Source organism: Strix aluco, chromosome Z (assembly GCF_031877795.1).
Source record: "Strix aluco isolate bStrAlu1 chromosome Z, bStrAlu1.hap1, whole genome shotgun sequence".
In the NCBI taxonomy this organism is placed as follows: domain Eukaryota; kingdom Metazoa; phylum Chordata; class Aves; order Strigiformes; family Strigidae; genus Strix; species Strix aluco.
In genome coordinates this window covers 39,521,477-39,540,842 of record NC_133971.1, presented here as the reverse complement: position 1 = coordinate 39,540,842, position 19,366 = coordinate 39,521,477, and the positions used below count along the sequence as shown (strand labels likewise).

The following is a 19,366-nucleotide window of genomic DNA, read 5'->3' as shown; positions in this document are numbered from 1 at the left end:
AGCACTCAAGTTTATGTAAACTTGTTTTCTGGACATAGTTTTTATGCTTCAACTTTCTTATTGCATAGATAAATTTAAGTGCTTATTAGAGTTAACTTGGATGAAAACCATTGTTATCCTTCCAGCTTCAATAAGTTTTCACTCAACTCCCAGCCTAATATCACTTACATTTCAGGCTACTTGGAAGCTGTACTGATTTTGGCTGGGACAGTTAATTTTCTTCATAGCAGCCTGTATGGTACTATGGATTTGTGACCAAAACACTATCGATAACACACAATGTTTTAGTTATCACTGAGCAGTTCTTACACAGTGTCAAGGCCTTCTCTATTTCTCACACTACCCCACCAGCAGGTAGGCTGGAGGGTCACAAGCAGTTGGGAATGGACAGAGCTGGGACAGTTGACCTCAACTGACCAAGGGGATATCCCATGCCATATAACATCATGCACAGCAATAAAAGCTCAGAGAAAGGCAGAAGCAGGAGCTTTTGGAATTATGGCATTTGTCTTTCCATTACAAGTGATGAAGCCCTGCTTTTCCGGAAATGGCTAAACATTTACCTGCCAATGGGAAGTAGTGAATTAATTCCTTATTTTGTTTTGCTTGCATGTAGAGCTTTGCTTTACCTATTAAACTGTCTTTATCTCAACCCATGAGATTTCTAACTTTTACCCTTCCAGTTCTCTCACCCATCCCACCAGCGGGGAGCGAGCAAGTGGCTGGGTGGGAATTAGCTGCCAGCTGGGGTTGAACCACAACAGAAGGAACATAGTTTTGTGCTGTTTCTTTGAATAGTGCTACTGAGCAAACTGATTGGGGAAATATAATAAAAGTTCCCAACTGTGATAATGGTGGGAGGGAAGGATTAGTGAAACCAGCTTGCTCTTTGTTATAGTGCAATTATTGCTATTAAATGTATTAAACTGAAACATTATACAATTATCTTGAGGTTTTGGTGACCCAAAATCACCAGGAAAAAAAAAAACAAACAACTTCTAACAGCAACTGATGTTTCTTTTATGTTATTGATGAAAATCCTATATGATTCTCTAGAAATACAAAGGTAATTAAGGAGAGAAAATATCAGAGGGACAAGAAATTCACTGCTGAACTTAGTCTGTCCAGGGGAAGTGATAAAATCTTGTAATGAAGCCCTGAGAGACAAAAGTTTTCTTCCTAGGAATTTTGGTCAACAGTGATAGACTGTTTTCATGTCTCAAAAAGGTCTTAATTTCTTCCACTTATGCTTAACGAAGTAAGAAAATACAAAGAGAGGAATAACTACTTATTTATCCTGCTAAAACATTAAAAATAAAGTCTGTTGGCATTGGAGCCTGCTGTGCAGGCTATGGTTGAATCTGAGTTTAAGCTACACCTCTGCATAAAATGGAGAGCTGTCGTCATTACAGGATACACTGAGGTATGAGGGTAAAATGGCAATCTGAGAATATCTTTGCAAGATCGAGTAGTGAGTGATATTTTTAACAACTGCTCTGGTGTGCTGTATTTCAGTGTTCTGTAGCACCTCCAATAGATTCCACTCTGAAAAGAAAAGCAATCAGGCAAGAAAAAAGGTAATTTAATTTCTTATGATTTTTTTTATATGGGAAAGGAACTCAGGAATAGTTTAAAGAGAGCATTACGAAATAACACAGTATTGAGCTTTGCCATGAAGATTATTATCCATTTGAGCTAAGAAGAAGGTCCAGGTGAGGATCCTTTATCCTTAGAAAGCACAATCCCTGCTCAAGCTGCATTTCTCAATCTGCAATATCAAAACGTTCTGTCAGATTCATTAGATATATGCAACTTCAAGCAGTCCAGGTTACTTTCAGTAATTACTTCGCCAACATCATAATTCTTGAAGACCTCTGTTACTTCTGGAAGTGTAATTTTAAGGCTTTCTCAGTGTGCATAAGCCAAGTATTTAAAGACTTTAGGCTTTTTAGTGCAATGGTGACAGGCAGTGAGCAAGTACTAATGGTGAGACCCATAGCCAGATAGCTGGAAACTCTGTAATGACATAAGTTCAGTTGCTGAACTTATAGCCACCTAGATTTTAATTCTTGTGTTTGTGTTCTGGTTGCTTCCTGAAAAACCTATCTTTTTTATTTCAGGTTCAGAATCAAGTATTTATTTTCTTCCTCACATGGGAGTTTATGTCTAGCTGTTCCATGCAGCATGAAGAACTGGAAAAGCAGTATCTTTTTCTGTGGAAGTTATGAGGCTGGCAAAGCAAAAAAAAAAAAAAAAAAAAGAATACTTTCCACTAATAGATCTTTGGGTTTATTTGAAATTCATCAAAAAGAAAAACTTTTTGTGGGGATACAGTGAAAACTTATCATTACAGGAGAGCAGACATCTTAAAGAGATCCAGAGAAAAAAGCTGACCAAGAGTTACACATGGAGTAACATGTTTGAGATGTGCTTTTGGGTGGAAGCTACATGAGACTTGGCAGGTTTTATTCAGGGTAGATGGTGAATTTTGAAAACTTTATTTCATGGGCCTTGATGTGTTTGCCAATTCAGCTAAATCTGAAAGTCAAACCAAGATTAAATCACCAAATCATGTTAGATTTCAAATGAGACAGAAAGAAAAGACCCAAAACTATGGGTTTGTTCTGACAGATTTCTAAGAAACTCAACCAGGTTTACTTCTAAATTGGCTGACAGTGTGTACTATTTTTATCTTTAATTCATTTTGGGGTGTGATCTAACAAATCTGGTCTTGTTTCATGATATCTGTTCTCAAACCTCTCAACAGAATACTTCCTCCTAGTATTTTATTAAAAATTACTTTGTTTGTTTTTCCAGAAGCATGGTTGCGAACAGTTATCCCTCCAGGCTCTCAAGTGCCTGAAGATTCCATAAGAATTGATCCTGAAACTAAACTGCAAGCCACCATTCATTCATCTGTTGCTCTACCAGGCAGCATTATTGATTATTCAGAAGAGATACAAGACCATCCTTCATGTGTGATTAAAAGTGTTATGACTGAAGAAACACCTGAAGAACGTAAGCAGTACTTTGTGCCTCAGGTGTTCAGAATGAAAGTGTACTTCGTTGTTTTCCACAAAAGGGCAGATTGGTACCCCATTACCATATTGTAGTTTCACAGAAGCAGAACTGCATAAGCATTAGAGTCCATATTGCATCATCAGTACTGCTATAGTTTGAATATGGATGAATGTGAGTATGGGCTAAGTGGGAGACTTCCTGTCATAATTCAGCATATAGGTAACGGAAGTGGTCCTCGAGCTCCTCATGTACGGGAGATGCCTAATGGCTTTATACACATTAAAACCAAAGCCAGTAGAACAGGACTAAATTTATGGTGTGTTCTGTATCTGTAACTTCTAAAACAAGGTGTGCAACCTACCAGACTCTCTAAAAACTGACAAAAAATACAGTTACAGTTATTCAGAAACACCAATGTGGCTACCTAGTCTGTGCCATATGCTTTGATTCTACTTGTAAAGTAAGAAAGGACAGACATCTGGTTTGAGGAAGCTTACATTTTAAAGGGATTAAACTGCAAGATACTGTGGTGTTTTGAATGCCTTTTGAGAGCCAGCCTGACTGATGGCATTGAAAAGAAAGGGAAAGAACTGCTATAGATGTCTCATCCCTGCCATACCACAGAGTTCTGTGTGCGTTCACTCACAAGAGTGGTGTGAAAAGGTATACTCAGTAGTTTGGGGAGATACATGCTCTATGAGATGCTAACCTAAAGAGAACACATATAAACTGATTTTTAGCATTCATGAATTAACTTGTAGGAGTTAAAAATATAGTTTTTCCCAATGGACTGCTATAGACTGAAGGGGAACTTTGCAGCCATTTCAGCAAGTAATATGGTAATGCATTTTGTCTGAAAGGAAACAGTATCTGTATGTCTGTTTTCCATTAAGGGTTTAAGACTAATCTTTATCCTAAACAGAAAGGGAGACACTACACTCAACCTGCAAGCATTGATGCTCTAGTGGCTGATTTTGCCTAAAGTAGGATTATGTGAAGTGAGGGGCTTTCTCAAGAACAGCTATGGCTTCAAATAATCTCCAAGGTGGTGGGAAGCAAGACAAACATGAACCAAAAGGGCATTGATGTGAGAGGTTAAGTCCTTTAAGAAGTAGCTATTCTATATATAATTTAATATGCATCCTTCACTGACATAATTCACAGAACAAAAACTGAGAGATATTGATGCAATGTATAGTGAAGAAAATAATAAATTCCAAAAGAAGAATAACGAGGTAAGGGGACTCTTCTCAACACATTTATTTAGTTATGTATTTTCTAAATCAGCAAAACTGGCTTTTGATGAACAAGACTTTTATGACTGTATAGGAATAGGATCTGGTGATTCCATCTAGTAGCTGGATTGACTACTTTAAAACAGTACGTTCTGTACAATATGTCCAATAAAAGCAATGTGAAGAGACAGATATTTGGTTGTAGAAAATCACTGCACCATGAAAGTAAATTAATATTACTTCAGGATCTCAGGAAAGGTAACTATACATTTGGATTTCACCATTAGACAAAAATTCTTAATTTCTGATAATTGTTTTGACCAATTCAAAGAGACAGATTTCTTTCAGACACTGTTCTCCCTTTCACATCAGAACACTTGAAGAAGTTACTCACATCGGCTGTTGTGACTTGGTTTTCTCTCAGTAGGAGTGTTGTACGCATCCAGAGTGCTCATTAATAAACCTGGGTCAGATATATCTCATCTAACAATGCAATCCACCCTCACCCCTACAGACACACACACACTTATTTTCAAAGATATTGGGAAAAAGACAGTTTGGTTTTTAATTTTTCAAAATTACATTTGGAAAAGATTTTGACAGAAGATGAGAAACAAGTCTGGAGTACAGCCTTTGTATTCAATATTTCTCTATCTTCAATATCAGGTGGAACCATTCAAGTCTCAAACAAGTACTACATCCTTCTTATGCTTGTAGCTCTCTCAGTGATTTCCCAATCTCTTGTTCTTTTGTATCACTTTTACTAATTTAAAACTCCTTTTGGTCCCAACAGAATTAATCAAATTAATTAATGAATCGAGAATTCAGAGAATTGCAATGATTTTCACCTGATTTTAGCACCTAAACTTTGTTAACAGATGGAGAGGGAAACTCATGGCTGCATAAACTTGGAATGAATATAAACAAGTGGTCATTTCTGAATTCCGTGTTTGGATGGAGTGAAAACAGAGCTCTAGAAAAAGGTATATTTATATAGCAAATATTGTTCTTGCTTTCTGGAGCACATAATACATTACATAAATGAGAAGGGCTTTGGGTTTTTTTTCCTTTATGTGAGCTCTGATTGAATGAAGTTGTGTAGTTTGGATTTCTGAATGAAGTTGTATAGCTTAGATTTATACATGTTACCTTTCTGAGTAATCAGATCAGTCTCTTCTGATCTTATACATCTGTTAGCTAATTATGATATTTAGTCAAGGGTTATAATACCCAAAATAATTTTGCAATAGGAAATCATCTACTGTGTTAAGCCAGAGAGATCTTATGGGGGGGGGGGGGGGGGGAAGTAATGATAAGTTTTCAATCAAAAAAAAAAGAAGATAAAAACAAATTTTAAAATTTTATATCACAGTAAAAGGTAGTTTAAAGGAGGCTTTAAAGTTCCCTCTTGTTAGCCATAATAAAACCTAGTTTTCTTTAGATGCAGCATTTTTCTGCATGAATTTTTTTTAATCTAAATTTCATTTTTAGTTTTAATGACATAAATATATGTAAGTAATTAATATCAGAGTAGTCATGGACTAGTAATTGTCAAACCACGTAATTATGTGTGATGGTGTACATAGATCACAGCTGGCTAGTCAAAGTTACTAAATTTCTCCCAAAGGTCCATTTTCTTTGTTATCAGAAAAAAGATGTTTTAAAACTGTACTTCATGTCTCTGATAAAGTATCTGGAGATGCTGTGTATTTTAGGTCTATACTTCAAGCTGATAAAGTAATTTTTGTTATACAGTAGATCATGTGAAGACATCTGGAGTTTGTTCTGATGCTGGCCACAAAGCAACTGAGCTGGAGGAATGTACAACTAAAGAAGAAGTGCCATATATTCCATACAAGTTAGCTACATTATATATCATCAAGGTAAAAAAAACCCCAACAAACACACCTTCCACCCCAAGTAAGAGCCCCAGCATGAATGAATAATTTACAATACAAAAAATTGCTAATTGAATTGTCTCTTTTTGTAGGATACACTAAACAAATTGTGATAATTATTTTCATCATATGAATTCAATTCACAATAGGTTTCTTCTTTGCATTTAGAAGCCTACACTTAAATTTTGAATATTGACATAAAAATACAAACATTAAAATGGAAATGTCATCTTAAGAGCAGATATTATGTTGCTTAAATTTACCTCTTCCAGTTAGGTGTCTAAAGATAAAGAACTCCATTGTAACTGTACCTTACCTTCCTGTATATTTCTCATGATGTTTCCTGTTTGATGGAAGTGGCTTTTGACTTGCAGTGTGAGGTTTTGTTGTTATTGCAATATTTCTGGTACCAGTAACTAACGTAATTTTGGATTTTCTGCTCAGCCATTTTATTTTAAATTATGCAATATCTGTGTCTATGTGTGTGTGTATATATATCTCCTGGTTTATTGGTTTATTTATTTTATTAAATATGCTCTTGTACTCTTGTTCTTTTATTATGCTTCAGAAAAGTTCTATGGTGACTTCTGTGGTACAGGCTACAGACTCCTGAGCTAGCTGTAAGATACAAGTTCAAATGCCTGAAGCAATCTAATTAAGACAACTCAAAAATCTATGGGTGATAAGAGAGATAAACTCATCTGGGTCTTTTCAGCCTTATTCTAGAAGAAGCTTTTCTTGTGTCTTAACCTTTTAATCATGTCTCTTTAAAATTCCTCTACTTCTACAATAGTGTTTTTGGTGGAGAGTAAATATGATGGTATATTTCAATACCATATTGCTGCTTTGCCACTTTTATATCATTTGAACTGTGACAGTGTCAGATGGTAAAGATTTTTCACTCCCAGATTAACTGCTTGTAAATGCTCACAAAGGTATAATCTGTTGTCATATGTCAATGCTAGCAACCACAACTCTTAAAAATAATGCATAGGCCACCACAAAAAAAAAAGAAAGAGGGGGGTTTTTTTCAGTTTTATTTTGGCTAAGCTGCTCACTGTCAGCAGAATCTGCATCATATTAAGTGAAAAACTGAAACCAAGGAAATGTCTGGAAAAGCTCTAGATTTTCATAATTAACATATAATCATGTTTATTTTTGCTGTAATTCATCCAGCAGTATCTCTTAGTTTCATTTAAAATGCACAAGTATCAGTGTTGTGTAATTTGGGATTGCATCTCCCAGGCAAGTATGTCAAAAGTGGACAGCAGAAGTTGAGATGAGATAGTGGAATTTTCCTTTTGTGACTATTATGAATTGGATTAGAAACAAAATTAATAAAATGGAGTCATAAGGATCCTGATACAATTTTAAGCTTAAATGACTCATTTTCAAGCAGGAAAAATGTCACTTTGCCAGTCCTTTAAAACATCTATTCTTATGAGTCATGAAAAATGCCTTAAAGTTATATCAATTTTGCTGGTTTTCAAATTATTTTAATGGAATATAAAATAAAATCAAATGTATTCTGTAATCATTTTGTGTTATCTAACTCTTAAATACAAAAATACAATCTTCTTTACTGCCTACCTTTTTTTTTTTTACTTTTTTTCTTAGTAATAAGCTTCACAATGCTGTATTTCCTTTTCAAGAACTTTAGAATAGTTGTAATGACTTCCCTACTCAATTCAGAACACTACAGTAAAAAGGAAGAGGTAAGATGCAATACTAGGACCAGCAAAGAAAATCAATTTCAAGTCATATAGAGATTTTTATTCAATAACATATTTTCTAGTTGTTGAAGCCTGAAAGCTTTGGCCTGCAGTCTTGTTGGCTATTTTTCTCTTTTCAAGATCAAACTCTTCACTGTATTGTATCTGTCATTGAGAAATGTACCTAAAATAGTTTGATGCTTCATTATAACTGGAGTTGCTAGTGCTCTGAGTTGATAATTTCCTTCATTCTCTACAGATTGTAAAAGATATGCAGCAAATGAAAAACAAGCACATGAAGATAATCAGACAACTAGAAAATATAAAGAAAGAAAAACAGGTAATTATTCTGGAGCATTAGCACTGTTGTTATGTTATACCATTAGTCAAAATGACACAGAGGATAAAATCCACTTCATTCACATTTACATCTGCGTTCAGGTACCCATTCTAAATCTCCAGAAATAATGTCAATGTATCTGTAAGTGTATTTGATCTTACAACTTCGTGAAATCTGGTTTTACTTTTTGTCTGGCACAGTTGCAGGGATTTTTCTAAACTTTATTTGTTACTAAACTTCTCTTAAATGCCACTTTCCTGTAATGACCGACACCATGGTTAGAACATTTGAGTTTATGCAGGTTGTGTCTCTCTCAAGAATGATTTTATCGTAAAGGGCTCTGCCAAGCTGTACTGCCTTCCCTCATTGCCAAAGTGGAAAGTTTTACAGTCCCTTCCTCTATGGTACTTTCTCTTCTACTTTGCACTTAGCTTTGTTTTAACCTTGCAATACTTTGTCAATATCATTTACAGAACAGAAGAATCCCTCCACCTGTAGACCCCTGCAAGGTTACAATGAGGATCCAGAGGTGCCAGCCCTGTGACCATAACCTCACTTTCCTTAGTGGAAGCATTTCTGCATTCCATTAGTCAGTAATTCTCCCAAAATACGAAATTACCCTCATCAGCTTGGACTGCACTGTTCTGAAACCTTTTCTTGCAGCCACTGCTTCATCTTTCTGCTTATGTGTCACATCATTCTCCTTTTCTTATCCAGAGTAAGACAGGGACTTAGTTCCTATGCACATGTATGTTTTTCAATACAATTACAGTTTATTCTGAGTGCACAGAGAGAAGAGATTCCTCTGGAACCTCCAAGGGGAAGTGAACAAACTCTTCAGACCGTCAAGCAAACTTGAGAGTGTTCCCTGTATGTAACATACAAAGACTTGGTATCCTTTGGTAGGAACACGACTTCATCTTATTCTCAGGTTGTGACATCTGAACAAGTGTTGCAATACCTATGTAAATTCATTTCTGTGCTTCAGTAGGAGTGTAACCCTTGCACAGTTATATCTTATACTTTCAACTGACTGTAGATCACTGGGGAAAAGAAAGAGAGAAACAGAAAGAACACAAGATGGATAGTAAGAGAGAATTGCCTGCTGGGCGTAGATGCAAACACAAGAACTGTAATAATCTTTCTTCCCAGAACCTCATTCATTTTGGCTTCTGTAATTGTGTTATTAGTTAAAATCTCTGAAACAAAAATAATTCCTAGAAACACTGGAATTATCTTTGCTTTGTAAAGTTTGTGATTTGTCTGTATTTCTGATAAAATTTTATTGCCTTATTTAGATGTTTCCTGTTGCCAAGAGTTATTTTTGTGCTACTCATATCTTATTATTTCCAAGCTTTTGTTTTCTGAGCAAAGTTTAATTTCTTTAAAATTCATAGCTATGCTTAGAATGAATTCATTCTTGTCTGCTCTCAGAAAGGCTTTGGTTTATATTTCTGCAGAAAAACAGAGAAAAGATAAATTACTTCACCCATAAGTTTCACTCAAGTCTGCAGAGGGTGAAAATACAAACATCCTGTGATCAATAAGAAAAGTTTGCACACATAACAAGCATCGAAGAAAGAGAACCAAGTATTATCTGTTGTACAAATTGTTCTCTTTATCATGTTTGGCTTTCATGGTTTTACTCAGTATTTATTATCTCAATATTCTTCTGTAATACAGGAGCAGACTGTAACTACTATAAAGAAACATTATGGTGAGAAAATGAGGAGTCTGAAATCCCAGTTAGATGCTTACCGAAAGCTGATGAACAAGAGCAACACACACTGGCAAGATCGAGTTAAGGTAATAAAAAGTACAATTTTTACATGGCGGTAAGAATATCAGGTACTTCTAGAGGTTGCAGGAAGAGGCTGTATAAGTAATGTTTTCTTCTTAGGGACAGACAGTCAAATGAAGACATACAGTTTGTGAAATTAATACAAAACTATGTCTGCATCCTGGAGACTAATAATAGCCTTACACAGTATGTTTCCAAAACAGTTTTCATAGCTTGGCCTGTCTTCAGTGTGAGGTTCTCCTGTACTGTCTGTATGTATGCACTTGGAAATAGCTTTTTTTTTTACAAAAAGAAAGTGTAAAGATATTCACAGAATATATAGGATGTGTAACAGTTTTTTGGTGATGAACAGATATTAAGGTTTATCCTGTTCCTTCTTCTGTTCTGCTACCCTCTCCTTTAGGGAGGGTCTTTGGAGTCAGACCACCTCTGGTCACATGTCGTCATTGTAAATCAGTCAATTTTTATTATTTTTTGTTCGAGATTCCCAGGATTTAGGAGCCTGATTGAAATATTATGACTTCTCAATATGTGTGGAACAAAAAACCCCAAACTATAGTTCTTTTTGAAAGATTAAGCAATGGTGTAGAAATTGTAATCCCTTTTGCCTTATTCTACTGCCTTCAGAGCCTGAGGGAAAGAAATAGACAACTGATTCAAGAGAAGGAAGATCTTCTTCACCATATGAAGCAACAAACAGAGAAATGGGAAGAAGAAAAGGTAAACACAGCTAGTTTGGGTTTTCTTTTTGGAGTTAGACAGTGTTCTCATTACCATTTCCAATGTGTGCTGTTTCCTGGAATCTAGGGGATGTGGAAACTACACTGTCTGCCTTTATATATGTACATCTAAATCAGCTAAGATTCAACTGCTATACACCTGCCTTGCTGTTTTTTCAGAGCAGCCAAGTAGTTTTTCAGCCTTATAATACCAGTGAACATACATTTTTTTTGTCATACTATATTATTCTTTCCACTAAAAATTATTAGATTATAATTCCTCTCTCTCATTTCACATTTCATGTCTTTTGGGGAATTTTAAAATCACAGTAGAGCACATTGGTTATTTTTTTGTTTGGAAATTAGCATTAAAAATCTTCACCTCATCTAAGCTACTACAACACTGGGATGCAACTGGTTGACCTAGAAGCAAAACTACCTCACTTGGTAGCTCCCAGGGAAAAGAGATGTGCTTAAAATTCCTCAGGTTTCCCAAATTTCTCTTTAATAATGCAAATTCAGTTTACTATCAATCTGAGATGGCTGCAGAGGTGTAAAAAGAAATAAATTTGTTCATTTTTTCATAGATAGCATCTGTGAGCATGGTCTGATAATTGTTATTTTCTGTGTAGTGTTCTTCTATTCCATGTAATATGTGCAAGTCTTTCTGTAATTTTGCAGATCTTCCACACTGCTCTATAATAGCAAATTTTCATTGCACTACTCCAAGACGTGTCCAGAGAGATCTTGGCTAACCTTGTGGCAGGGGTGGGGGGAGTCTCAGAGGCAGTCTCTTTTGCATTTATGAAAGTGAATGCAGATTTCTGTAGGATTTCCGAGTGAAGGTCTCGGGAAGGAGTTGTGGGTTTGGTTTTTTTCAAATGACGTAGCACCACCTTTTGATTAAATTTTGCATAGCACCAGTATTTAAAATTAAGGTTTTCTCCTTCCAAACACTTTCAGCAATGTCTAGCACAATATCCTATTCTTGATTGATAATCTGTGTAAAATCATGGGTTTTGGAAATCCCTTGATCTAATTGTTATATGTCACGGAAATGTAGCAAAAATACTGTAGTAAAAAGTAAGAAGTGATGAGGATACAATGTTCTAAGCCTTGTAGTAAGAAGGAATACCTTCTATTAGATCAAATAATGCTGCTAAGATTTGACTCTGCTTCCAAAAGCTCTTCAACTGTTCAGGAGTCTCTATAATTTTTGTCTCTTTCATTCCAGTAATGTGGACAAATGCTAAAGAAAATGTAAGCATAAGACATCTTGGTACAGGCTCTTGTGAAAACACTAGAATCTGAGCAGTCTCTGGTATATTTCTAGATTTTCTAGTAACAGTCAATTACTGCACAACAGCCTATTTGTGTAGGCTGTGCCTATGAGTGGCAACAAAACTAATTTACTATTATTGATCATTCTCACCAAGGAAACATACTGAAAACTGGTAACATTGATTTCCTGCTGTCTTCTTTTCTTGTCTTGCAGGTCTGGATTCTAGAAAATTTGTGTAAAAACCTAGATTATCTTTACACCCAGCACACACTGAGTGAGTTTAGTATTTCAGACACAGAGTTTCTTGATCTCTATTTCATGTTTGTTTTTCTGTTTACACTGAGGTGCATACCAGCTGAAGTCAGTACAAGTTTTTTCATTGCAATACTGTGTCACAGATGGAATAATAAAGGAATGGTGAAACTACAAATAATGTCTGTCATGACTCCAAACTCCTTAGCATACCTGGCTCATTGCAGTCAACTCTGTTTTGCATAGGTTTATTTCAACATTTGTAGCTTTCCCCTTAGAACTTTAAAACAAAGCACGAGCTCTTTAAAATTCTTTGAGTTTTAATAAATAAATCAAAATCTTGATTACTAAAATTTATTAGTTCCTTATAAATTCTTGATTTCTAAAAGGATATCATTTGGCCTGCCTAGACAATATTCTAGGAACTGCACATTAGAAATGCTTAAATTCTCATCTGTTATTCCTATTGTTTTCAATTCAGCTTTGCAGGAACTTCACAACATCAGTCTATATGTGGAAAGAGTGTATGACCTCATGAATTTCCAGATACAAATTCTTCAGCAACAGTCTGAAAAGACAGAAGGAGGAAAAGTGGATGTGTCAGAAGTTTTAGAATTAAAAATGGAACAAGTGAGCACAAAAATGGGAATGTAACTGGTTGGTTTTAGGACTATTGCAGGTATTTCAAAGGCAGTCAGGATGACTAGCAAAAGCTGAAGCAAACCATGGGACTGATAGTAAAAACTGTTTGAAATATATACATGGCTTAAGAATGATAAATTAGTGATGAATGATTAAAACACCCCAGTAACGAAATGAATTCTTATTCTCCTGGAATCACTTATAGTGTGCTATTGTTTTCATTATAATATTAGATAGTATAAAACTGCTACAAAATCTTTTAAAGATCTTCTGCTTTGAATTATAAAAACTGTATTCTGAATGTTGAAACCAATCAGCCTTTCTTATTTGATATTTATTTTGTTTTTCTCCATTTTTGCTCTACCTTGCTCATTAAAATCTTTCCATTTCATATGAAAGGAATGAAAATCTAGATCTTGGCTTAGTGTATAAGGTTATCTTTATCGCTCCCCCAGGTAACTAATGAAGAAGAGAAGCCTGAATGGTCAATGGAAAAGGGATATCTTTGGCAAGCACAAACCTTGCTGCAGAAGATACAGGAATCTTTACAGAAACGAGAAAAAGAAGTCACTGAGCTCCTACAAAGTGAAAGAAGATACAACAAGACAATGAAACCTCAAATCACAGTGCTAATGTTCTTGAAAACTCTTGTCAAGAAGGTAAAAACTGTTACTACAAAGATGAAAAATTATTTACTTGGTTTTCTAAAAAGTTCAATAAGGAAAAATGTTGTAGTATTATTTATTATTGTCTTAAAAAATGGGAAAAGTAATTCTGTATACATTGATTTAAAGGCTACAAGTGAGATTTCCAGAATAACATATGGAATCCAAGAGCCATAAATACCCACTGAAAGTCAGCCTACAGAAAACTGATTAGACCAACTTGCACCCTCCTTAACTGATATTATTTTAAAAGATAAATTAGTGAAACATGAGAATGGCATCATGGTAAAACATTGTTCTGTCCTTCCAGTTGTTATGTGAACTACGTGAATTACAAACAGATATGCCAGCTTTACAGGAAATATCTAATTTTTGATCCATGGTAGGTTTACACCATATATTATGATGTCCCTGGGGCACAACAGTACATCAGTCAGCTTATCAGGAAGAATGAGGATGAAAGGGCTGATCGGAAAGAAGCTTTTAATAACGCTCAGGCTGACATTCTGCGCTATGAAGTATTTTATGGAAATGAACCTATGGATGACAAAAGGTATATTGGATAGTTAATAAAGATAAGATAGAAATAATACAGATAAATAATGAGCTGTTTTCACAGAGCGAAAATACATTTTAAAGAATGCTATTATAATTTCCATGTGTAGTTATGGAGGGGGGGGGAATCAAAGAGTCTACATTTATATTAAGAAAGAAATCAGGGAATTTAAAAACACCAGCTACAAAAAGCAGGAAAACACTTCAGCTTAAACGGTTTATGCAAGTTTTATTCAGTGTATTATAAAATATGCTGAAATAAGTTTATTTGGCAAGCCTGTGCTACAATATCAACATCTTTTTCTTCCTACATTTTTACAGGATATTTCTTCCTCATATTCTGGGTAATTGCATCTTTCTTGTGGTTTAAGTAACTAATTCCTTACAAAATGTCCTTTTTTTTCTTTTTCTTTTTTTTTTTTCCTTTTTCTTTCCTTTTTGAATGACAGGACACAGCTCTCAATGAAGCTTTTCAGAAATCTTGGAAAAGCAAAGTCTGATTTAGAATATGTTGAAACAGAGAAAATTGTGTTTGATTGTATCCAGACAGGGGAAATCCCTAACTGGATTAAAAGAGATTGTCTTTGTGTAGCCTTGACAGGTGAGAAATCCTCTTGTCAATTAAGATAAACCTAATTATCCTCAGACAACTCACTTTTGAATATAGGAGAACACAGTACAGCAGTAAAAGGCATTTAGACACATGCTACTACCATGTCATAACATATTCCATTAAACACCTTCAGTTATGTACATTTTAATGAATTACTATATGAATTTTAATACTGGGTCATGGCTTGTAAACATATGGCTTCCACATTTTTAATCCACTGTTCATCTTTTCGTTGCTATCTTTGTAATTTTGAAAATCAGGTGTCATCTTGTATATTGTGCCTAAATATCTCAGTGAGTGTCTAAGATAAACACATGCAGAATCCATCCAGATTTGGCAGCCATGAACTGAATGCAACAGCAAATGCAGAATTCAGAAGGAAGTACCCCCTTTTGAAGAAAACTTAAAAATATCAATTGCATTAATTTAACACATTGTGCTCTTCTGAGAGGACTAGTTGAAAGCCTTTTTCAAATATTTGGCATGCTTTTTCTATGATTCTGCAACACCAAACCTGATTTTGGTGGTTTAAGCAGGGAAAGGAAGGCTGTTGTGAACTTCTGTTTGAGAGAATGACTATTTCTAATTTACAAGATTTATTGAGTTATATGTTTGTTATAAGTAACTATATAATTACTGGAACTCTCCAGAAGACCCTGCAACATGCTCTGAGGAGACAGAGCCACCATCTGGAGGAACTCATGCAGAAGTTTAAAATGGAAATCAAGGTAATACATTGCAATGTCTTATCCCACATAGTTTCAAATAAGGTATTGAAAAATGCCCTTCTTTTCCTAACTATTCCTAAGGGATTTGAGATTTGCTCTGGATTATATTCTGTGATGTCTGTATGTGAATCTTTTTCGAGAAAGCAAATCTCAATGGGAATTATGTACAGAGATCTGCAGTTATATACCTGTAGCCCCTAAGCACATTTACATTAAAGAATAACATAGCTTTGCTAACCAATTAATTATATGGTCACACCTTTCGTATATGAAAAGGTTCCCATGTTCTATTTTTACATCTGTGCATCCATTTTACTTTTTACATACAAATCTTTTCTTGTATCTTGATGGCCCTTGATGCCTGTTACAAGTACATTAGAATCATTTAGGTTGGAAAAGTCCTTTAAGATCGTTGACTCCAACTGTAAGCCTAACACTGCCAAGTCCACCACTAAACCATGTCCTGAAGTGCCACACCTACATGTCTTTTCAATATCTCCAGGGATGGTGACACAACCACATCCCTGGGCAGCCTGTCCCAATTCTTGACAACCCTTTTGGTGAAAAAAAAATTCCCTAAAATCCCATCTAACCCTTCCCTGGCGCAACCTGAGGCCATTTCCTCCCGTCCTATTACTTGTTACTTGGGAGAAGAGACTGACACCCACCTCACTACAACCTCCTTCCAAGTAGTTGTGGGGAGTGATAAGGTCTCCCCTCAGTCTCCTTTTCTCCATACTAAACAACCCCAGTTCCCTCAGCTGCTCCTCACAGGACTTGCTTTCTAGACCCCTCACTAGTTTCATTGCTTTTTGAACATGCACCAGCACCTCAGTGTGTTTATATATCTAGTAATTTGGAATGCACAGATTTCCTGTTTAGTAGTAGGTTACAAATAAAATATCTCATCTGCATTTACATCAGCATAAATAAATGAAAGAAATAACTGTTTGAATTGAGTTTTCTCTGCTGAAAGTGACCCAAACACATATTGCTGCAGTGAAAATCAGAGTGCAATAATATGTTTATCATATTGCTGTTGTTGGATCTCAAAGTGAATAGGCCCAGAATTGCCAGAAATCATGTCCCCTACACAGACACTAACATAACAACCATCATGTCAAGTTAATGTATAGAAATTCTGCATTGGTAAGTAATGAATGCAAACTGTAAAATATTTTAATGTTGGTAATAAATAATTATACCATTGTTTGCACTTTTTTTTTGGCTTGGTTTGGGGTTTTTAAGTTTACCAGAGAACAGTCCCCGTTTTAGAGAGGGACGTTAGAGAGAAAGCTTAAAGCAGAAAAGCACTTTCTGCATTATCTCTGGAGTGGATAATGAATTGGAAGAATTAAAAGTCCATGGTTCACTAAATATCAGAAAACCTATGCAGGCATTTAAGTATTTTGAAAATTTTACCCTTTTTAAGAAATATTTTTAAGTCATCTTAAAAAAAAAAAAACCAAACAAAAACCAAAACCCAACAACAAAACCCCAGCATTGTGATAACCTGAAAGAGTCTGTGACTGAACAAGTCTGAGTCAAACAGTTATAGATCTGCTTGCAAGTGGATGGAATGCATCTCACTAAGCTTTTGCTTTCTAAAATAGATCATTTAACATGTCTCTATGAGCCATATATGCAGAGATGTGGTTTCAAAGGGTAATCTTCCTCTGTGAAATGCAAGCCTCCAAAATTACCTTCACTCTGTCACGCTTCAAAATACTATTCAGTAATTGTTTTAAAGTGCTGACTCTTGTATCACAGTCTTTTAACTCTTCACCCTCTTTTTTTATAAAAAATGAAATTGAAGAAATCATAGATAAGAAGAACTTAAAAATATAAACTGAAATCATAGTTCAATCAAAGAACAAATGAAGATGAAGACAATGGTTGTTCTTGCTAAAGACAACCACTTGTCTTTCACAAATGGTTGTTGAAGTTGATAATACTAAGTTCCTGGAAGAAAACGCACACTGCAAATTTAGATAGTGCACTCTTAAGGATAGGGTTTTTTTCAGCTGCCAAGCATAGGTACCTGGAGCTATGAGTGGTTTATTTGCACTAGTCAACCGAGTCAAGTCCCTAATGTTACTGCCTATATGCTAAACTGAAAGCAGGTTTTAGTCCAGGGCTGACCTGGCATTCAGAAGGTAACATCCACAACCTTTAATTTTTTTTAACTGCTTATCTTTTCAATATGTGCTGCTTCTAGGTTTGAATCACCATTACAAAAAGAACACTCTCTACAGATGAAGCATACCTATGACGGTGCTTTTATGCAAACAAATTGATAAGTGTATTGTAAATATGTACTGCTGGGAACACAATCTCTGTTCCTAAGTGCCATTAATGTATTTATGGCCTCTTCCAATTGAGCTGTTAGTCCACTTCTCTGCAGTAAGACCATTGGAAGGGAATGCAAGAGAAAAGAAATGAGGACATAGATGTCACTAAAATGTAGATGCATTATATTGATGATGCTCAAGAGAAAAACAACTAGAGTGGGTAAAGAAGAGGGTGATTGTGAGTGTTTATTATGAACATGCCACTCCAGGATGCAGCACCATTGACAATAAATCCAAGGATTAGACAGGACTGGACCAGTGCCAGTCCACCACAGAGAGAGAAAAAAACCCTGAATACTTGTAAAAAACTATATATAAACTATCATGCAGGATGTACACATAGAACACCAATTGATTTTCTGTTGCAGTTAGAATTTTGATGTATTTGATGATGAGACAGTTAAGGGCAGTTTTAAATCAGCTTTAAAGAATAGAAATCATGTAACAAGCAAGAACTGTCAAAAGTCAAAGGAGATTTTTGAACTGTGGTGCAGCTATTAATCTGTCTAGTGTAAAGTGGTTGATACATGTGGTAGCATAAAATGTCCAAAAATAAATAACTTCTTTATTAACTGCATTGGTTAGCTTTGTTAATGATTTAAACAAAGTCCTCAAGTGAAAAGATTGTAACTGTGAAGGTTTGACACAATTATTCTTTTTCTAATGTGTGACTCTAAATCTTATAATTTAGCTCCTTCTTTTACTTAATCTCATGTCTATGCAAGTTTATTGAAGAAATTTCATGGCTTCATATGTAATTGTTTAAGTTGTTAGCTTTTATATCTGGTTTTAATTCTGCAACAGATAGAAAAGGTTTAATTGTTTTACTAGGCAATTGATTTTTACTTACTGTTACTGTCAACATTAAGGATGGGAATTAAATTCAAGTAAAATGATTCACAAACCAGCATTTAAAATAGCAGCTCTTTAAACATTAAACTTTATTAAATTAACTAATATACCATAAGTGACAAAAATAAGAATAAGAAAACAGTGTCATTTTGATTTGATTTTGATAAGAATTGTTCAAGTACAGGATGTACTAACTGAGATTAGTGAATTGACAATTTATTTCTTAACACCTTGGGCCAGATATTTAACTGTATTTCTGAAGCTAATAACACAAAAACATGTTCTGATTGAGACTGCCAAGATATCTGGATCCTATTGAAAGAACTGAAAAATGAAAATTCAACTAAGTACAGTAATTTTTAGTTCCTGATATTTTAAAGAACAGATAACTAGTTGTTTGGAGTATTTTTCAGTAGTTCTCATACTTTCCTACTTTCTCTTTAATTTTACACAGAAAAGAAAGCTAGTCTTTCTCCTTTATCAGCTTCCAAAGTGCTTCCTGCTTTGGAAGGGACTAATGCATTTTAGTGCATTTTTACACACACACGCGCGCATGCGCACACACACACACTTTACTTTAAGCAAGATCAAAATCAGAGCTTAAATACCAAATCTGAAGGAAGGGTACTTATATCATCCTCAACTGATAAAAATTAAAAAAGGTCCACTTCATTCCCAGGGAATTCTGACTGTTTCTATT

General features: G+C 35.1%; 1 protein-coding gene across 6 annotated transcripts in view; it reads left to right on the top strand.

Moving 5' to 3' along the window:
* Nucleotides 1-19,366, top strand: part of LOC141918222 (uncharacterized) — a 45,298-nt gene that overhangs the window by 12,211 nt on the left and 13,721 nt on the right. For 2 of the 6 annotated variants that reach the window (XM_074812415.1, XM_074812419.1), the window contains 13 exons: nt 2,818-3,018; nt 5,135-5,239; nt 6,012-6,139; nt 8,126-8,206; nt 9,890-10,012; nt 10,635-10,727; nt 12,222-12,282; nt 12,742-12,890; nt 13,358-13,561; nt 13,954-14,120; nt 14,572-14,723; nt 15,386-15,463; nt 17,682-18,436. In XM_074812415.1, coding sequence (XP_074668516.1) covers nt 2,818-3,018; nt 5,135-5,239; nt 6,012-6,139; nt 8,126-8,206; nt 9,890-10,012; nt 10,635-10,727; nt 12,222-12,282; nt 12,742-12,890; nt 13,358-13,561; nt 13,954-14,120; nt 14,572-14,723; nt 15,386-15,450 — 1,529 coding nt within the window. In that variant the 3' untranslated portion in view covers nt 15,451-15,463; nt 17,682-18,436. Of the gene's footprint in view, nt 1-2,817; nt 3,019-5,134; nt 5,240-6,011; nt 6,140-8,125; nt 8,207-9,889; nt 10,013-10,634; nt 10,728-12,221; nt 12,283-12,741; nt 12,891-13,357; nt 13,562-13,953; nt 14,121-14,571; nt 14,724-15,385; nt 15,464-17,681; nt 18,437-19,366 lie in introns of those variants that run through there. The other 4 variants (XM_074812418.1, XM_074812417.1, XM_074812416.1 and 1 more) reach the window with 4 other exon arrangements.